This window comes from Gossypium arboreum, chromosome 10 (genome assembly GCF_025698485.1).
Source record: "Gossypium arboreum isolate Shixiya-1 chromosome 10, ASM2569848v2, whole genome shotgun sequence".
Lineage (NCBI taxonomy): Eukaryota > Viridiplantae > Streptophyta > Magnoliopsida > Malvales > Malvaceae > Gossypium > Gossypium arboreum.
In genome coordinates, this window is record NC_069079.1 from 71,097,727 (window position 1) to 71,115,139 (window position 17,413).

At 31.4% G+C, this 17,413-nt stretch overlaps 1 protein-coding gene and 1 long non-coding RNA gene across 2 annotated transcripts; both read right to left on the bottom strand.

The window, feature by feature from the left end:
- Positions 1–1,395: 1,395 nt before the first annotated feature.
- Positions 1,396–3,092, bottom strand: LOC128282432 (uncharacterized). Its single transcript, XR_008272701.1, has 2 exons — positions 2,713–3,092; positions 1,396–1,939 (listed from the first exon to the last, which is right to left on the bottom strand). It is a non-coding gene; the product is annotated as an uncharacterized LOC128282432 (long non-coding RNA).
- Positions 3,093–5,526: 2,434 nt separating this feature from the next.
- On the bottom strand, positions 5,527–12,452 carry LOC108463961 (uncharacterized). The gene is made up of 11 exons (XM_017763992.2): positions 11,474–12,452; positions 10,736–11,000; positions 9,667–9,829; positions 8,816–9,542; positions 8,262–8,688; positions 7,978–8,159; positions 7,479–7,635; positions 7,047–7,274; positions 6,624–6,974; positions 6,195–6,296; positions 5,527–6,103 (listed from the first exon to the last, which is right to left on the bottom strand). Exons 1-11 carry the CDS (start codon positions 12,040–12,042, stop codon positions 5,885–5,887), a joined length of 3,390 nt encoding a protein of 1,129 aa, XP_017619481.1. The 5' UTR covers positions 12,043–12,452; the 3' UTR covers positions 5,527–5,884.
- Positions 12,453–17,413: the final 4,961 nt, after the last annotated feature.

Below are 17,413 nucleotides of genomic sequence, written 5' to 3' on the forward strand. Positions count from 1 at the left end.
TTTAACCAATGTGGGATCTAAGCTTTTCTTTTCCTCAACAAATATTTCTAAGTAGCTTACTTTGAGCATCAATTTCTTATTCATCACTTAACCATTTTGAGTATATAATATACCGTTGTAAAGGTCTCATAGAGTGGAATAAAAAATCATAATTTTATGATTTAACTCTCCACCTTTACCTATTAAAAATATGCCTCAAAATTCCATAAAATGTAATTTTTCCGACATACTTATGTCCTAAAATACACAATTTCACATATATATATACACGATAAAATTTTCAATATATAATTTATGTATATAAGTAAAAGACTGGTTATTGGCAAGTCCCAATGGAAAAATATCATATAGATTCTTTTCTATTTTATGAAATTATAAATTAGTAAATAATCAAACTGTATTTTATCTCTTTAAAAATGATAAATTTATTATTAAAGATATATAACTCAATTCCAGTAATTAAAAAAAAAAAAGGATGTTGCTGTCTCACTCTCACGTGTATTTACGAAACGGTATGGTCCAATATTTCCAAACACATAAACAGTTTAAATAAAGTTTTGCCCATGTGATGGATGCCATTATTTGAACATAACTGTAGATTATAGAATACGTTAAAGAAACTTTTTTGTCCCTTTCCTCCTTTCTGTTGCTGTTTAGTATTCATTTGCTATTCTCGGTTGAGTGTTTCTTCTTCTAACACTACTTTAACAATGCATCACCAGCTCACACTTGCAATTTGTGTTTCTCATCAAGTTGGATTAACCTTTCCTACTACACTATCTTTTCCGGATTTTTTTTATTGGTTTATATTCTATAATTTTTATTCGAATATCAAATTTGATGTGTAAGTATAAAGGTGGTAAAAGCATTATAAAGGTCTCTATATTAGGAGTTAGATAGCATTTTGTCTCTATTTAAAAAATAGGTAAATTAGTCTTTATACATTAGATCAAAGAGTAAATTGGTTATTTCTGTTAAAAATTTCATTCATTTATATTGTTAAAAACTAGTGTAGCTGACAAAATAATTAGACAGTGACACGTGAATGCCACATACACCTAATGTTGATGTATAGTGACCAATTTTTAACAACAAAAATAGATGAAATTTTTAACATAAGGACCAGTTTGTTCTTTGATCTAATGTGTAGGGACTAATTTGTTCATTTTTTAGTAGAGAATACAAAATGTAATCCCATTTCTAATCTAGAGGCCTCCATGGTACTTTTACCATATAGGTTAGGTCCCACAACTGTATTTTAGGACAAGAAAAATTTGACATTGTCAGTAAAAGTACTATGGAGACCCTTGTATTAAGAATTGGATTATATTTTCATCCCTTCTACTCAAAAATGGATAAATTAGTCTCTATACATTAAATCAAAGAGCAAATTAGTTATTTTATAAAAAAATTCATTCATTTTTACTGTTAAAAACTGATCTTTATAAATCAGCATGAGGTACAAGTGGCACGTCATGTGTCATTGTTCGATTATTCTAACAACCACACTAATTTTTAACAGTACAAACATATGAAAGTTTGAACCGAAAATATCAATTTCTTTTTTAATTTAATTAATTTACCTATTTTTTAAATAAAAAAAACAAAATGCAACATAACTTTTAATTCACCTCCATGATATTTTTACTATAATTCCCTAAATTTTCAGCTAGATAGTAAAGATGGTTAATTGGGGATGATTCGGGACCAATTTTGCTCCCTGCGCTGGGCCACGAAATCTTTAGCAGCCACATAGTGGAATGCAAGCAGCTTTTGCCTTGCTAATGTAGTCCAACTCCATGGGCTGCAACTCGTCTAGTGGTGCTTATTTTCTGTCCGCCTCACCTCTTCTCTTACTCATACACCCACCACCATCTCTTCTCTTACTCTTACACCCACCGCCATCCAATCTCCAATTTTTATCATATAATTCCAAATCCTTAAACAAAAGAAGAGTACAGCAACGTGGCGTTAGATTTGGGAAGATGTTAAATCAATCGAATTCATAGTTAAATCGTTTGAAAGAAAAAAAAGTTAAATTGTTACTTCAAATCTTTAAATCATTGTTTATATTGGTTAGCTAAATAGTATTAAATATATTAAATCTCAATAAAATATAAATTTAAATGTTCAAATATTAACAAAATAATAAAATATATAAAAAATTTACCAATAAATAATTTAATACAATAATAAAAACATTACACTCCCCATAAAATTATGTAGGTTTGAATTTTAAAGATTATAATATTAAAAAAATAGTCACGAACTCATTATAAAAAAAAAACTTAAATCTAATATTTTTCTTATTTCTGCATATGTATACATATAAAGTTTGCAACAAAGTTGACAGGTATATGATATAATTTCCAACATAAAAATATCATTACTTTGGTTTCATCCTTAAGATGTAAGATTCCTTGTTGCTTTAGTTAGTAACAAGGTTTTACATCTACTCACAGAGTAGTGTCCCGCTCGTCCAACCATGGTTACAATTGTTTCTGGGCTCCTACTAAGCAACACTGTTACTTTCTTTCTATGAAGTTAATACTATAAAAATCATTCCTTTTTCTTTCTATCTTCTTTGTCCTCAAGAAACAAGAGGATAAAAAAATTGGGCTAATGATAGGAGAAGATGAATAAAAACACGCGTGTAATTAACAAAGCACGAACCACATGAGGGTTTCATTTCACAAGACAACTGGGGATTACCTTTTCCGGGATATGATGCTTAAAAAGAGAGAGAGTGTGGAGTTCATGTCTTCGGTAAATGTGTTCCCTAGCCCCCTTGCCTACACTCTTAGACTCAAAAGAGGAGTATAGTAGTAAAACCTCATCTGCAGGGATTGGCAGAGTTTAGGGCAGCGATGCCACAGCACACCACAAAGATGGGGTTGGAGAGAGACTTAAGAGTGGTCCCATTACTAGGACTTCTTACAATAAAACACTTACTATCTCATGAAAACCCACTTACTTACGCATCACGTTCATACGAATATTACATTATATGGTCATATAAAAGGTAATAAAAACAAATCTGTCAGCACAATGGCAGTCTATACATTTTGGAGGGGGAAAAAGGGTATCCCTATCTCACTGAACATGGATTAAGGTAAACCAATTATATTACTATCATTCAATAAACAATAATTTTTTTATTCAAGATTTTTCGATAATTGATACATTGAATTTCAAGTCTAGACAAATTGACTCTAATTATTATTTTTCATTCATAAAACTCAAATCAACAATCATAATCAATTAAACAACTCAAATCGACAATTATCTTCGATTAAACAACATAGAAACTAAACCACAAAACACCAAGCAATGTTAAACGACTCAATGCGCTTGCAGATTGCAGAGCGTCTAGGTAAACTGAAGAGCCCAATTTAAAGGAGAAAGAGAGAGGGGGGAGGACTTCCTTCCAACAAAATCTCACTTGTCTATTGTTTTTTATACTCTCAAGACTACAGTAAGTACAGGATGGCATCTTTTTTTTCTCTTACTAACGCTTTGATTTAATTATTATGACAATTGGAAAGAAAAAGATGGAGTACTTTTTTTTTTTTCGGGGGTAAAGAGAAGTTAAAGGGTTGAATGATTGCAACATCTGGGGTTGGCTGAGAATAGATTTACCAGAAAAAGGTCAACCAACCGAACCCAAGTTGAAGCATGAGTATCAGTTTTTGGGAGCTAATATTATAAGGCTAATTTATCGTTGAAAAGAAATAAAAATCTATAATAGAAGTTTTTTTTTTTAAATTTATTAATTTATGTTGTTTTCGAAAAAAATAAATAAATAAATCTTCACTGTTGTGGTAGTGAAAACGCGTCAGGGTGTACTTTCAGCCGCGTTAGCTAAAAACATATCATTTTTACTGAAGTTTGACAGACAAGTTATTTTCATTAAATAGTTAAATATTTGTACTTTTGTCATTAAATTTCGAATTTAATTCCTCTCAAATTTTTATTTCATGTTCTAAAATTTTTATTTTTAATTAATAGTTTTTGATACATTATCTTTTTCGATTAAATGGTTAGATGATTGTAATCTCATTCTTGAGTTTTAAGTTTGATCCCTTATAAAAATTGTAATTTTTTTATTCTATGTTGTTTCAAGTTTTTATTATTATTTGTAGTTAATGTTGATAATTAATAATATTTTTTCAAATATTTTTTAATTCATCTCTCTTTTATTTATAAAATCAAATAATAAATATGTAATTAGTTTTTAAAATTAACTAATTCTTTAGGCATATTATGTATAATATTTATGTCAAAATTTATTTTGTGCACTTATATTGTGGGGCTGTGATGATTTCTAATATTATAAAGTCAAATAATTATTTCAAAAATCAATATTATTTCAAATATATAAAATATTTCAATAATGATGTTTATATGTGAAATATTTCAAATACGATACAAAAATATATAATATGTCAATTAGCTACACTTATGATATAAATTGAAAAAAAATATTACACGTAAAAATTATATTTACTAAAAATAATGATATTTATAATAATTATTTGATTTTATAAATAAAAGAATTATTAATTAAGAATTTAAAAAATTGAATACAATAATTTTTAATTATAAACATTAATTAAAAATAATAATAATAACGGAAAGAAATAATCTATACTAAAATGCTTATAAGAGGAATTGAACTTTAGGCACAATAATAAAATCACAAATGTCTAACCATCTAATCAAAAGAACTAATACATTAAAATTTTAATTAAAATAAAAAATCTTAAGAACCATAAAATAAAAAATAAAAATGTGAATAAAAGAATAATTGAATCCGGGACTTAAGAACAAAAGCAATTACATTTAACCATTTTAAAAAAATTAATTTACTAATTTATAGTAAAAATATATACGGTATAACGCGTTTTCAGCTAAAATAACTGAAAGTACACTTAAAAGACACATTTTCCATCCTCTTTTCAAAATCAATATACAACAATAAATTTCAAAAACAACAGTTCGTCAATTTTTTTTTAGCCAATATTATATTTACTTTTATTTTCTCCACGGCTTCGAACAATATCAAGTACTATTCTTTTAAGGTAATAATAATGATAAGAATAATTCAGGGATTTGATAAGAATAATTAGAGTACCCTGCAATTGTGGAATAGGACTCCTAGCCTATCAGCATATACAATTAAGTATAAACTTCAGGATTCAATTACTAGTTTTCATTATTGAAAGTCCCCTAGAGTTGATTCCTCTACAATATTTTAATTAATACTATTATAGAAAAAAAATGCAATTTACCTATTTAAAGTCAATCCAACATGAATTTGCAAGTTAAATCGCACATTTAATTCTGTGCTGGACTTTCCACAGATCAAACAACCTCAAACATCAAAAAAATAAAATTTAAGGCCAATAGGCAGCACTATTAAAAAATATATTTTAAAGACCATACATACTGAAGTGACATTTAACGAACCAGCAGTCAGGAATCCATGGATACTTAAATTGAATGCCACATTCTTAAAGGACTCAATTCTGAAAAATACAATCAATAACCGGGAAATTTGGTACATAATACATTGTGAAATAGATTCATTTGAAAGCTATGGATTGGACAACCAAAATCAACTACCTACAAAAATTTACAGATCTCAATAACATTACAGATAACATGCTGGATACATCTAATTCCTTGTTTTTATTGCTAGTACACAACAAAACTAAGTCAGGCTGCTAATCCTAGTCAGTGCAACTACTTGTGTGGGTAATTAATTCCTGAAGAGATCCATAACTCTGATTCCCAATGGAATACACATTAAATGTAATGAAATAACATATTCAGGCTAACAATGAGGGGCAATAATTATTAAAATCGGCCAACCTACATGTTCTTAACTCGAATTCCTGAAATCATTTGTGTATTTGACCAACATATCATAAAGGTTGTTGGCTGTTGGACGATCAACGGGATTCTCCTCTGTACATTTACGGAAGATATCAACAAGAAATCTAAGTGTTTCAGTTTCAGCCTCTGTTCCAGATTGGGTCATTACACTTTCAGTCGATTCCAATGCCTCCAGATCTTCAGGTAGTCGTGGACGCTCACCCATCTGCAATGTATAGATAAGAACAACAACCTGCTTAGACCAAAGGTATAAAGAAGAAGATATGATAAAGCTCAGAATTTACTATTGGTGTTACCTGAATAAGTTCATGAATATGAAGCTCAGATAACCCAGAATACGGAACTTGGAGAGTCAACAATTCATAAAGCAGGCATCCAAATGACCAAATGTCCACTTCCTGCAACCAATTAGAAACAGACTTCACATCCACACAAGCAATGCACTTCGCGTAAAACACAGATCCAGTCGAATAAAACTCAATGCAGATATAGCAAGTAACATATCACTTCAGCTGATACCTAAATGCTACCTCTAAACATTATACCCACTTTCCCACTCCTCCCCCTCCTTTTTCTATGCAACATAACATCAATCTACCAGGTAAATCATCTTTGCATTTATCATCAAATCTATCTGCTCCGCTCATACAACTCAAATCATTTTCATCAAATCAAGGAAACATCAATTCAAAAATCAGTGCCAAAATGGCAAGAGAAAAACTTACAAGCCCATAAGGATTACGCTTATGCATTGCGCCTAGAACCTCAGGAGCCATCCAACGAGGTGTTCCAACACAAACATCTGGAGGAGGTATCCCTAAATGAGCAATACAGCATGTATGCAGGGAAGACCTAAGAGGTACTGCTCTATCAAAATCACAGAGCTTCACAACAGGGCTCCCATCAACTCTCTTTCCATCCAAATCGATCAGAATGTTTTCACTTTTTATATCACGATGAATAATGTGCTTTGAGTGCAACTCGGCCAATGCAGACGCAACATCACGTGCAATACACAAGGCAAAATCCACAGGGATATGTTTCTCACCAGCTTTAGCTAGTTTCTCAATATGAGTCTGCTAATAAGCAACAGGATAAATAGGTTTAAACACAACTCAAGTAATCAGAAAACACAAAAAAATCAGTACCTTCAAGGATCCTCCTTTTATGTATTCCATTAAAATTGTTGACTGCAAGATTCGATGCTCCGCTTCTCCATCTCCCACAGAAATCCACTTCGAGGTTATTTGATGTCCATACATTTCTACTATGCAGGCGTGTTTCAAAGCACCCAGTATTCTTACTTCCCCCAGGCAACTGTACTCAAAATTTTTAACCTCATCTAATGAAGCACCATTAATTTCTAGAGTACGCACCTGCAAATCCAAATCAGACAAAAATTAATAACTCAAAAAGAACTATCAGTTTATTGAAAGGCATGAGAATGGCATGAGAAGGATACCTGCATCAAAAACAATCACACTCAACTCATATATCTAAAAACCCATTAAACAATCTAATATTCATCAAATCCCTAGTTCAAGCAATACGAACTAAACCTGACAATATAAATAACAAACCTTCGCTGCAGCATCCAATGATCCAAATTTGCACCGAAGGAGAGAACTGGAGGCCACTCTTTCAATTTCATCACTTGTGGTCATAGAAGGGAAGGAACTCAAGACAGGAATGCTTTCAGATGTAACAGGTACTTTTGTTCGACTAAGGGGTACGTATCTATAACAAAAAGCAGTCAGCTATCAGCGAATGAAAAAACGAATTTTACAAAGAAAAAAAAAAATTACAGCATCACATCTTATCTAGAACACATAGACACAAGTTCTCCACAAGATAGAAGGAACAAATAATTCAAAACCACGTTATTGGCTCAGTTAATATTGGAAAAATATTAAACACAAAATTGAGCTTTCACAAACTCTTTCCAGATTCCAAATCTGCAGCGCTATAGTGAGACCAAATCTTCAAATTGGTTATGTCACAAAATATGCTAGAAACAGGAACCTCCAAAAACATTTTTTAAATACAGACATTTAACAATATTTGCATCCAGAGATTGACCTGCAAAAGTATTCAGGATCTATCTCTTCACGTATGTCATGCGGATGACAAGCATCAACCACCAGGCGAACCCATGAATCCCCTCTCTTTATGGGAATGATATTCCAGGCATGGGGCATAAAATCCAAGTATCCCCTGATAAGCTCACAAGGAACTGGTGGTTCCATTCGATCACATAAATACTGCAGTAATTGAAGTCATATAAGGTCCTAATAAAAATAATAATAAAAATAAACTAAATTGATTAATATCAAACAAAAAAAGAACCAAGGGAAAATAGTTACCTTCATGAGCAGTGCTCTATGCCTACACACTCCAAATTGAAGGGTACCTAATGGAACAACGATCGATTTCCTCCTTGACTTTATTGACCGTAAAGATCTCTCACAGAGATCAGAGAATACAATATCTTCTACAGTATTCAAGGTCTTGTTTGACGCACAAACACTGTCACCATTTCCGGTTGTACAGGTGCAAATGAAAGGCTTCTTGTAATTAGAACCAGATACCGCTTTTCGAGTCCTTTCAACCATACCACTTCTATCACTCCCTCCAAAATGATCAGAAATAAAAAGAGCAAGCAAAGATGCTATCTGAAAGTTATCAAGGGGAACCCGCTCTTTATCTTTAGCTAAGCCATTCAAATGCTTCAAATGAATGACCAAAGCTTGAGCAGAGAGAGCAATTGCATCCAGCTCTTCATCTCTTTCCCTATAGAAAACAGTAGACATAACCATTTCTCAATTAGATCAGAAATATTGTTTGCAAACCAATTAAGCAAAAGCTAGTAGTCTTGATTTACAAAGCAACTTAATTCCTACTCTGCATGTAAAATTACCTGTCAACAAGAATTACTTCACGTGATTCGAGATGAAAGATCTGCTCATAGCTACTCAATGGCATGAAGGGGCGATCACGTCCGGCATCATAAAAGCCATCTGGTAGGTAATCTTCAGTTCCACAAAATGAAGTGGTACTATACTTTCGTGAAAGATTGGAGCAATAATCTGTTGGTTTTCTAGACTTGCATGGTTTTGGATTACTAAGATCCCGATCAGATTGCCGTTTCGACTTAAAATTTGACTTGTATATTTCTGACGATGAACCTTCGTCCTGTTCAATAGATGCATCAAGCCGTGAACACTCATCTTCACTCCCTTTACTTCTTGACTCAAAACCATCTGAGGTACTATTTTTCACTTCAAGCCTCTTTTCATAAGTAACTGTATCATCCTCATGCCTAACACTACTGATTTTTTCATTTTTGGCTTCTAATATATGTAATGGCTTATCATCATCTTTACCTACAAGTTCCGATGCAGCTTCTATACCAGTACTTGAGGCAAGGACATCATTATCACCTGGAGATTCTCCACCTGCCTTCACAGTATGCACCTCAGCATGTCCTTCCCCTTTCCACTTTCTGCTGTTGTTTAGACGTTCTTGTCGAGCTCTTTGCTGCAGATAATGTCTCCTCTTCCATCGTTTACTTGATCTCCGAGCTGCAATATATCTACTATTTGCCAATGGCACGGTTAAGATGCCTGATGAGGTCTTATGAGAGCCTAGTTCAAAATTTGAATGTAATTAATTTAAGTGTTAAGGGTTAATTTAGGAGAATGGAAAATATATCATGAAAATGCAATAAGAGAATTATTATATAACAAAAACTTATGACAAACAACTTACCATTATAAGACACACTTCCATCAGTATCCTGACCAGTAGTTTCATATACATCCATTTCAACTGAAGAACTGGTAAACTCATCACTGGAGACAGCTCTGCCATTTCCTTCCAAATTGCAGCATATCCAAGAAGGTGTTTGAAAACAGCTTACAAGTTTATTATACTAGATAATGATGTATATGTATGAAAACAAAGGCAAAGAGGTTAGATTCCCCAAAAAAAAAAATGATGTGCAAACGTGTTAAAGTTTTAACGTACAAACTACAACCTAATCCACCTATTACAATGAAAATAATCTGATCTACTCCAACAAGGCCAGCAAAAAGTTGAAACTTATAGCATACTTGTGCAACGCTGATATTAATTAAATAGCATGAGCTGAAAACAAGCATATCCTAAGTAAAATGGTACATCTAGTTCGGACTTAGGATAACAGAAAAAATACTAGCGACAACTAACTGTAAGTGCAATGAAATCCAAGCACATAGAATAAATATGATGTGACATACAAGTTACAGATCATTTAATACATAATCCAATTAGAAGTAGCACGATACTTGTGTCTATGTTTAACCCCCTCAACATTTGCTGCTTAAGTAGAAATCGCATGCCAGTACACATCTTCAAATAAAATTTTAGTCAACTGGTACATCTAGTTTGGACTTAGGATATCAGGAAAATTACTAATGACAACTAACTGTAAGTGCGATGAAATCCAAGCACACAAAATAAGTATGATGTGACATACAAGTTACGGATAAATAAATACATAATCCAATTAGACATAGTACAATACTTATATCTATGTTTACCCCCTCAGCATTTGCTACTTAAGTAGAAATAGCATGCCAGTATGCATCTTAAAATAAAACTGTAGCCAAATTGAAATTTAATGCATTCTAAAGAATCATAGGAAGGTCTTTGAATTAGGACCATCTAAAGTATTATAAACTGGTCAGAACAAGCAAATAACGGGTGATGATAACATTTTGAGTATAATTACTCATTTAAATCTTCACAAGAGATTAAAGGATAGGGGTAAATCTAAGTCCACAGTTATGATAAGCACCTGAAGATTCAAAGTCTGAAGGTTAGGCATTAGGCTAAGCTCAAGAGACCCCAGTGACGTCAACCTATTATTTGATAAGTCCAAGTTCTCCAATCTCTGTAATGACGACAAGCCCAAAGGCAATTCCACCAATTTATTATTGGCAACTTTCAGCAATATCAAATCATTCAAATAACTAATTTCAATTGGCAAACTCTTTATCTTATTGAATGACAGATCCAGATATTCCAAATTCTTTAAGCATCCAATTTCTGGAGGAAGATATCTGCAGGAAAAAGAAACATAAAGGTCATGCATTTTTCCCATGCCCTGCACACCCACAGATCTACCCCATCAGGAATTGATGGGAGCTAAGACATTGTTTCTTTTCTTTACAGTACATCCAAAAATAAGAATCAAAACCTTATCTGTTGACAATAAGTAGTAGGTACTACTTTGGACAGTAGCCTAGCGTTATGAATCATAAGTAGTAGGTATTAGATGACACTTTAAACTACTTAAATCTCATTTAATTCTTATGCAAACTTCATCTTTCGCAGCATTATGAATCACAAGATTTCTTAATCAGATTCACACTTAAAATTTGGAATAATATCAACTAAAGGAACAAAGCAAATAAAAAAGATACCTTTACTACCATAACATAGAATACGAATAAAAACATATGCTAAAAATTAATCCAAAAACATTTAACATAACTCAAAATAAAATGGACAAAAGGGTTGATAAAACACATACCTAATGGAAAAATAACAAACGGAAAGCCTCGTCAAGCACTTAAGCCCAGAAATCTCACTCAAGAGAGTCAAAACCGAAGAACGAGGTGGAACCCTACTAAGTTCCAGCTCTTTCAACCCTTTCAACTTGCTTAAAGACATCCCATTGAAACCAGGTGACGATATCTTCACCTGTAAACACTCTAACGCTACCAAACCCCCCACTTCCGACGGAAACAAATTAATTTCATTTCCAAAGAACTTCAAATTCCTTAACCGACTTAACGCCCCAACCGATTTCGGAATCAAATTGAACACGTTCTTGTACAAATAAAGCCCGTCCACGGACTCCTTCGAGTCCCCCAATATAGAAAACTCCACGCTTTTCCCGGAAACATCGAGAACTGAGTCTCCATCGGTATAACCATTGCTACGGTCGTTGTTGTCATCGTTGCCATCGACGGCGGCGGTTTCGGCTGTGCTATTAGAGTCATTATCGTCGTCGTTGTTTTTGTCTTTGGGTTGGTTGAGTTTTTGGCCGGGATTCTCCGGGAGGTTGTCAATGATGTCGGTGGAATCGGGGAGCTGCATTGAGGTTGGGGGGCCAAAGCTGTAATTTTAGAGATGAGGAATTGAAAAAGAGAAGAAGAAAAGAGGGATTGGGGGAGAGAAAGAGGGTTGGAGACGGGAGTATGAAGAAGGGATCTGTTTGGCAGGAGGGAAAAGCATGGGGCAATTGGCGAGAAAGTTGAAGGAAATTGAAGGGAAGGGAGCGGAGAGGGAAAAAAAAGTTGGAAGGAACCGCTCCCCTGGCTTTTTTAGTAGAAAATGAAAGAGAAACCCTAGAATCTAGAGGAACCGTAGTACTTCTACAGTTCAATTTTTTCTTTCTTATCTGTTTAATTTTTTTTTTTATTCCTCATTCGTCAAATGCAAATTTATGTTTTTTATTTGAAACTATAAATTGGGAATTCCCGATTTGGTACACCAATTAGGTGCTGCAAGAGTTGGCTGAGATTTCTAGTGTTCGATTTCAGGTTTTACCGTTTCTATTTGATTTAAATTTTATTATATATGACTTTTTATTTAAATTTTAATATATGAATTTTGTTAAAATAATTTCTAAATAAGTAATAAAAATTAAAATTAAATCATCGTATGTGTTATGTTAGTCTAAAAATAGTAAGAAAAAATATTATATACAATTTTATCTAATTGTTTTACTGCATATTTATTGGATTATTCCTTCTTTAATACTTAACATAAGTTCATTCTCATTTTCGAATTTGAATTTGCATCATTAAAATTATCAATATATTCTTCTCTAATATACTTTTCGAAGTATGAATCATTTCAATTTCACTTATGATTAAAGTTATAAAATATGCAACATGTTAGCATGACCAAACCTCTTTTTTATGTTATACTAAGATAATGTTATTAATATAGAAAATATCTTTTTAGGATAAAAAATGTCTTTTTGACCATATTACGAAGCTTTGAATATATAATATTAAAGAGTTTGCGAGCTATATATGGTGCTTATGTCTAACACCATTCTCTCAAATGGTATCGTCTACTGTGATATGGTGTAAGAAAATATTTTCTATTTGCATATCTACTATCGACTTTATAATATTTGAATTCATAATCCAAATAATTTGTAGCTTTAATTAAATATATATATACTTAATTTGAAGAAAGATTTATGCTAAGTTGTATCCCTTTTATAATACATAAATTAAGTAAAAATAATATAAAATTTGTAATATATAAACTTTTATAAAAACAATTATTAATTGTTATAAAAAATATTATTTTCGTAATTTTAAAAGTTGTCTTTTAGTTAAAAAACAATAATATTTTTTATGAATAAGTATATTATTTTTATAATATGTAGCATGAACACATAAATAAGTTATGTTCATACTTTTGACCAAAACCTTTTATAAATATATATATATATATATATATTATAATCCTTTTATAACATGTAAGTTATTTTTTATGATAAATTCTGTCATAACTTTAGAATATTTTAGGATTTAAATAATATTTTTTTGTTATAATTTTATAAATTTCACAAATTATTTTTTATTATATAATTTTTTATGATTTATAATATAAAATATTTTTCATAACCATCCCAAATACTCTTCCATGTTAATGCTTATAATATATATATATTTTAACTTGTATTATAAAAAAATTAAATTGAATTTGGGTGTAATATAAGTGCTCCAATTACATCCAATTTGGTGGGACTCACTAATTACAATGGTTACCCAAAATGCTACCATTGTGTAACTACATGCAATTACACACTAATCTAATTATTAGGTGGCTTTCCAAACACTAAAACACTACCTTAGTATTTGGAAAGTCATCTAATAATTAGATTTATGTGTAATTATTTATAATTACATAGGATGTTATGTTTGAGTAATTATTGTAATTAATTGTAACACCCATAACTCGTATTCATCGCCGGAATAGGATTACGGAGCATTACGGAGCTTAATACTTAAACAAACATACATTTTTCATATCCAAATAAAATTCTTTCACAGGGTAAATCATGAAACTCACAAATTTCATTGAGAACCCTTTTACAAAACTATTTATTTAACAATAGGGACTCATAATCTTTCATTAAATGTCAAAAATCATGCAAACATGTTCATGGAAAAACTTTAAACCTTTAAATATTTTGTAAATTAGTCCCTGGGCAAGCTAGATTAAGCTACAACGACTTCAAAAATATAAAAATCATTAAAAACGGAATCAAAACCACTTACAAGCAAGAAAAAAGAAGTAGCTGAACCTCAAAGCCCTAACAATGGCTTTTTCCTCTTCAAAAATCAGTAAAAGAAGCAATTGAAAAAGAAGATACCATTTTTACTTAGTTTAATTAAGACTTATTTATTTAATTACCTTTTTAACCCTTGTTTCTAACTTAAATTTCACTTAATTTGTGTCCATCTTTATCCACTAACAATTAAAATGATCTAATTACCTTTTAAATCCACTCACATTTAAGTTTCATAGCAACTTGACTCCTTTTACTAATAGAATTCTACTTTTGCACCTTTTGCAATTTAGTCATTATTACTTAATTAAGCATGCAAATGTCAAAATTTCTTGACGAAATTTTTATACGACCCTACTAACATATTGTAGACATTAAAATTAATAATAAAATAATAATTTACTCATTAGATTTGTGATCCCAAAACCACTGTTCCAATTTTACTAAAAATAGATTGTTACAATAGTTTTGGAAACAAATCATTGAAAGGAGAAATACAATTAAAAAGAATCCAAGGTATTCTATATTAAAGCTCACTAGTTCATATGAACTTATAAATGTATGTTTACGTTTCAGGTGTTGTTCAGGATGTGTTTGCTAGGGGAGACCGAGCCAGGATTGCACCATGGAAATGGCAAGTTAGGATATTATGCATACAGGGAACATATTAGGATTTGGCTTATAGTAGGCTTACGCCTATTTGTGGTTGTTTTTAGTAAAATTTTCTGTTGTAATTAAATTATGATAAGTTTTATGTGTTATATTATTTTCAAATATTGTTGTTTGTCCCTTTGAAATTGAGTCTTTAAATAAAATAATACGAAATATTATGAAGTAGGGAGCATCCTTCAATTGATTTGAAATTTTGCTAAGTTATGCGTAGTAAAACCCGAGATCTAGACTCAGTGAATCAGGTCAGGTTGAAGGCGTTACACTTACTAACTCGATCATAAAAAAATTAGAGTTTTGAAATCACCATTTTTTATACCACTAAAAAATGGGTTGTTACACTTAAACTTTGCAAAAAGGTGATTGAACCTTCTGAAATGAATGTGGCTTCATTTGACCTCCAAACAAATCTACACACAAGAAACAACATGTTAAGAATAAATACTTAGTAAGTAATCAATGAAAATATTCAACTTACCTTACCTCATATGAAGGGTTATTCCACATTAGGTTTTGTTCATTCGTTATAAAATCCTAATGTAATTTGCAATTATGGAAGTTATAGTTCAACTTCTCATTTTAATACATTTCATGACTCAAGTACCTTATTCTTAAGATTGGTCTATAAATTCCAATTTTCACTTTCTTAATTTCATATGGCCTCATGATTCAATATTATCTTATACGTAAATTAACATTTAATTAAGTCATTTTTAAAGCCTTAAGATTCATTTCATTACTTCCATTTGATTCATTATTTCCAACTATTTTGCTTTCATCTTTCTTATGACATGTAACCTTTTCCCTTAGTAAACACTAGTAGAAGGAGACTCAAATTCACAAAAATCCTCCACCACACTCAAAAACACAAAGTGCTAGGTACCAAATCACATCCCTTCTATCACACCAAAGCTCATGAGAGCATAATTACACCACACCAAGATGTAGTAAAGTGTAAGGCCCAAATGCGACATAAAGTGCACATAAATGCAAAACCTCCAACACACCAAAGAAAAAACTGATATGTTAAGCACAAATCTTCAGAATATGCATGTGTGTAACACCCCTTACCCGAATTAAACTGACAACCTAAGCAAGTGATGCTACATTTAGACTTTGAGTCAATTTTATTCAAATTCCACTTTATACATTTTATAATTATTATTTAAAACTCTTTTGAGATATATTGGGTCATTCCTAGGCATCCCCTATAATTTGGTTGCAATCAGTGATCGATTAGACCCTTTTAAAGTCAAAACAAGTTAAATAGTGCAGGGTAGGGTGTTGGATCTAGTGCCCTAAGTGTATTATATTCCTTTTGTATACTTTTATTTTCTGAACAATTGGTTTAATAATAATATCCATTAATCATATTAATATCTATTGTATATTGTCGTCAATGGTTTTTGCAAGCAAAGCAAAATGGAAGAAAATATTGGCTCAATGGTTATCTATTATTTAACTAATACTAAGTGGTATTACATGGTCAAATCATAATACAAAAAGACAACTTGTATTAGTAGATAAACCTAAACATGTCCTTAGTCTAATTGAAAATAGGCAAACTGATTAAAAGATTAGTATGTTATCTATCAAGTCTAATTGGGGATATGTTTTGTCTTAAGCATCGAATCGGATGAATCCCAGAAGATAGAGACATATATGTGACTAATTGTACTGACAATACATCGGACATGACCTAAGTAGAATAGATCCTAAATCTATTTATAGATTTAATCACTTGTGACGTTCATAGTGTGGCATACCTTACCTGTTTGGTGTAGTGGACTATGTCACATTACAATCTTTTGGTGAATTGGATTATGGCGTATTGTAACTGTCGTAAAAGTGAAGGTTTTAGGTTATTCTTATTCTGTTATCTAAGAGAAGGGTATATCTAGTGAAGTATAAGCCGAGTGAGTTACCGCCATATGTATAGTACGCCTAGTTTGTCTAAGCACTGTGCTGGTTTGGTTCGTAATGTGAACTGGTTAAGAGCCAACTATATTGTCTAGTCAAATATCAATTATACAATATACTCATTTATGTTTCTCTTAAAACCTCTAAACCATTAAGAAGGACAAATTCTAGTTACAGTCGGCACTTGTTATTATATATATATAATAAGAGAAGTTGGTTACATATATAGGTCAGAAGTGTTCGTGAAGAAGTTTCTTCTTTCTTGAATATTACTCTTTATTTTTTTCCTAAAATATAAATATTATCTCTTTCTTATTAAGCTAAAAGTTAAAGTTCTTAACTTAATCAGTGGTTGTTCTACCTCCTAGTAAGTGTTATAGCTCTGCATGTTAAGTTTTTGAAGAAGTAAAGTTGTTAACAATTTTAAGAATAGTAAATATGAATGCAAGGTCTTGCATGGAGATTATCTATGATTAAAATGTTAGCAAATTGTACGAAAATGGGTTTTAAATGGTGAATTTTTATTCTTTAAATAATGGTTGTGTTGGGTTGAGATGGATGTCC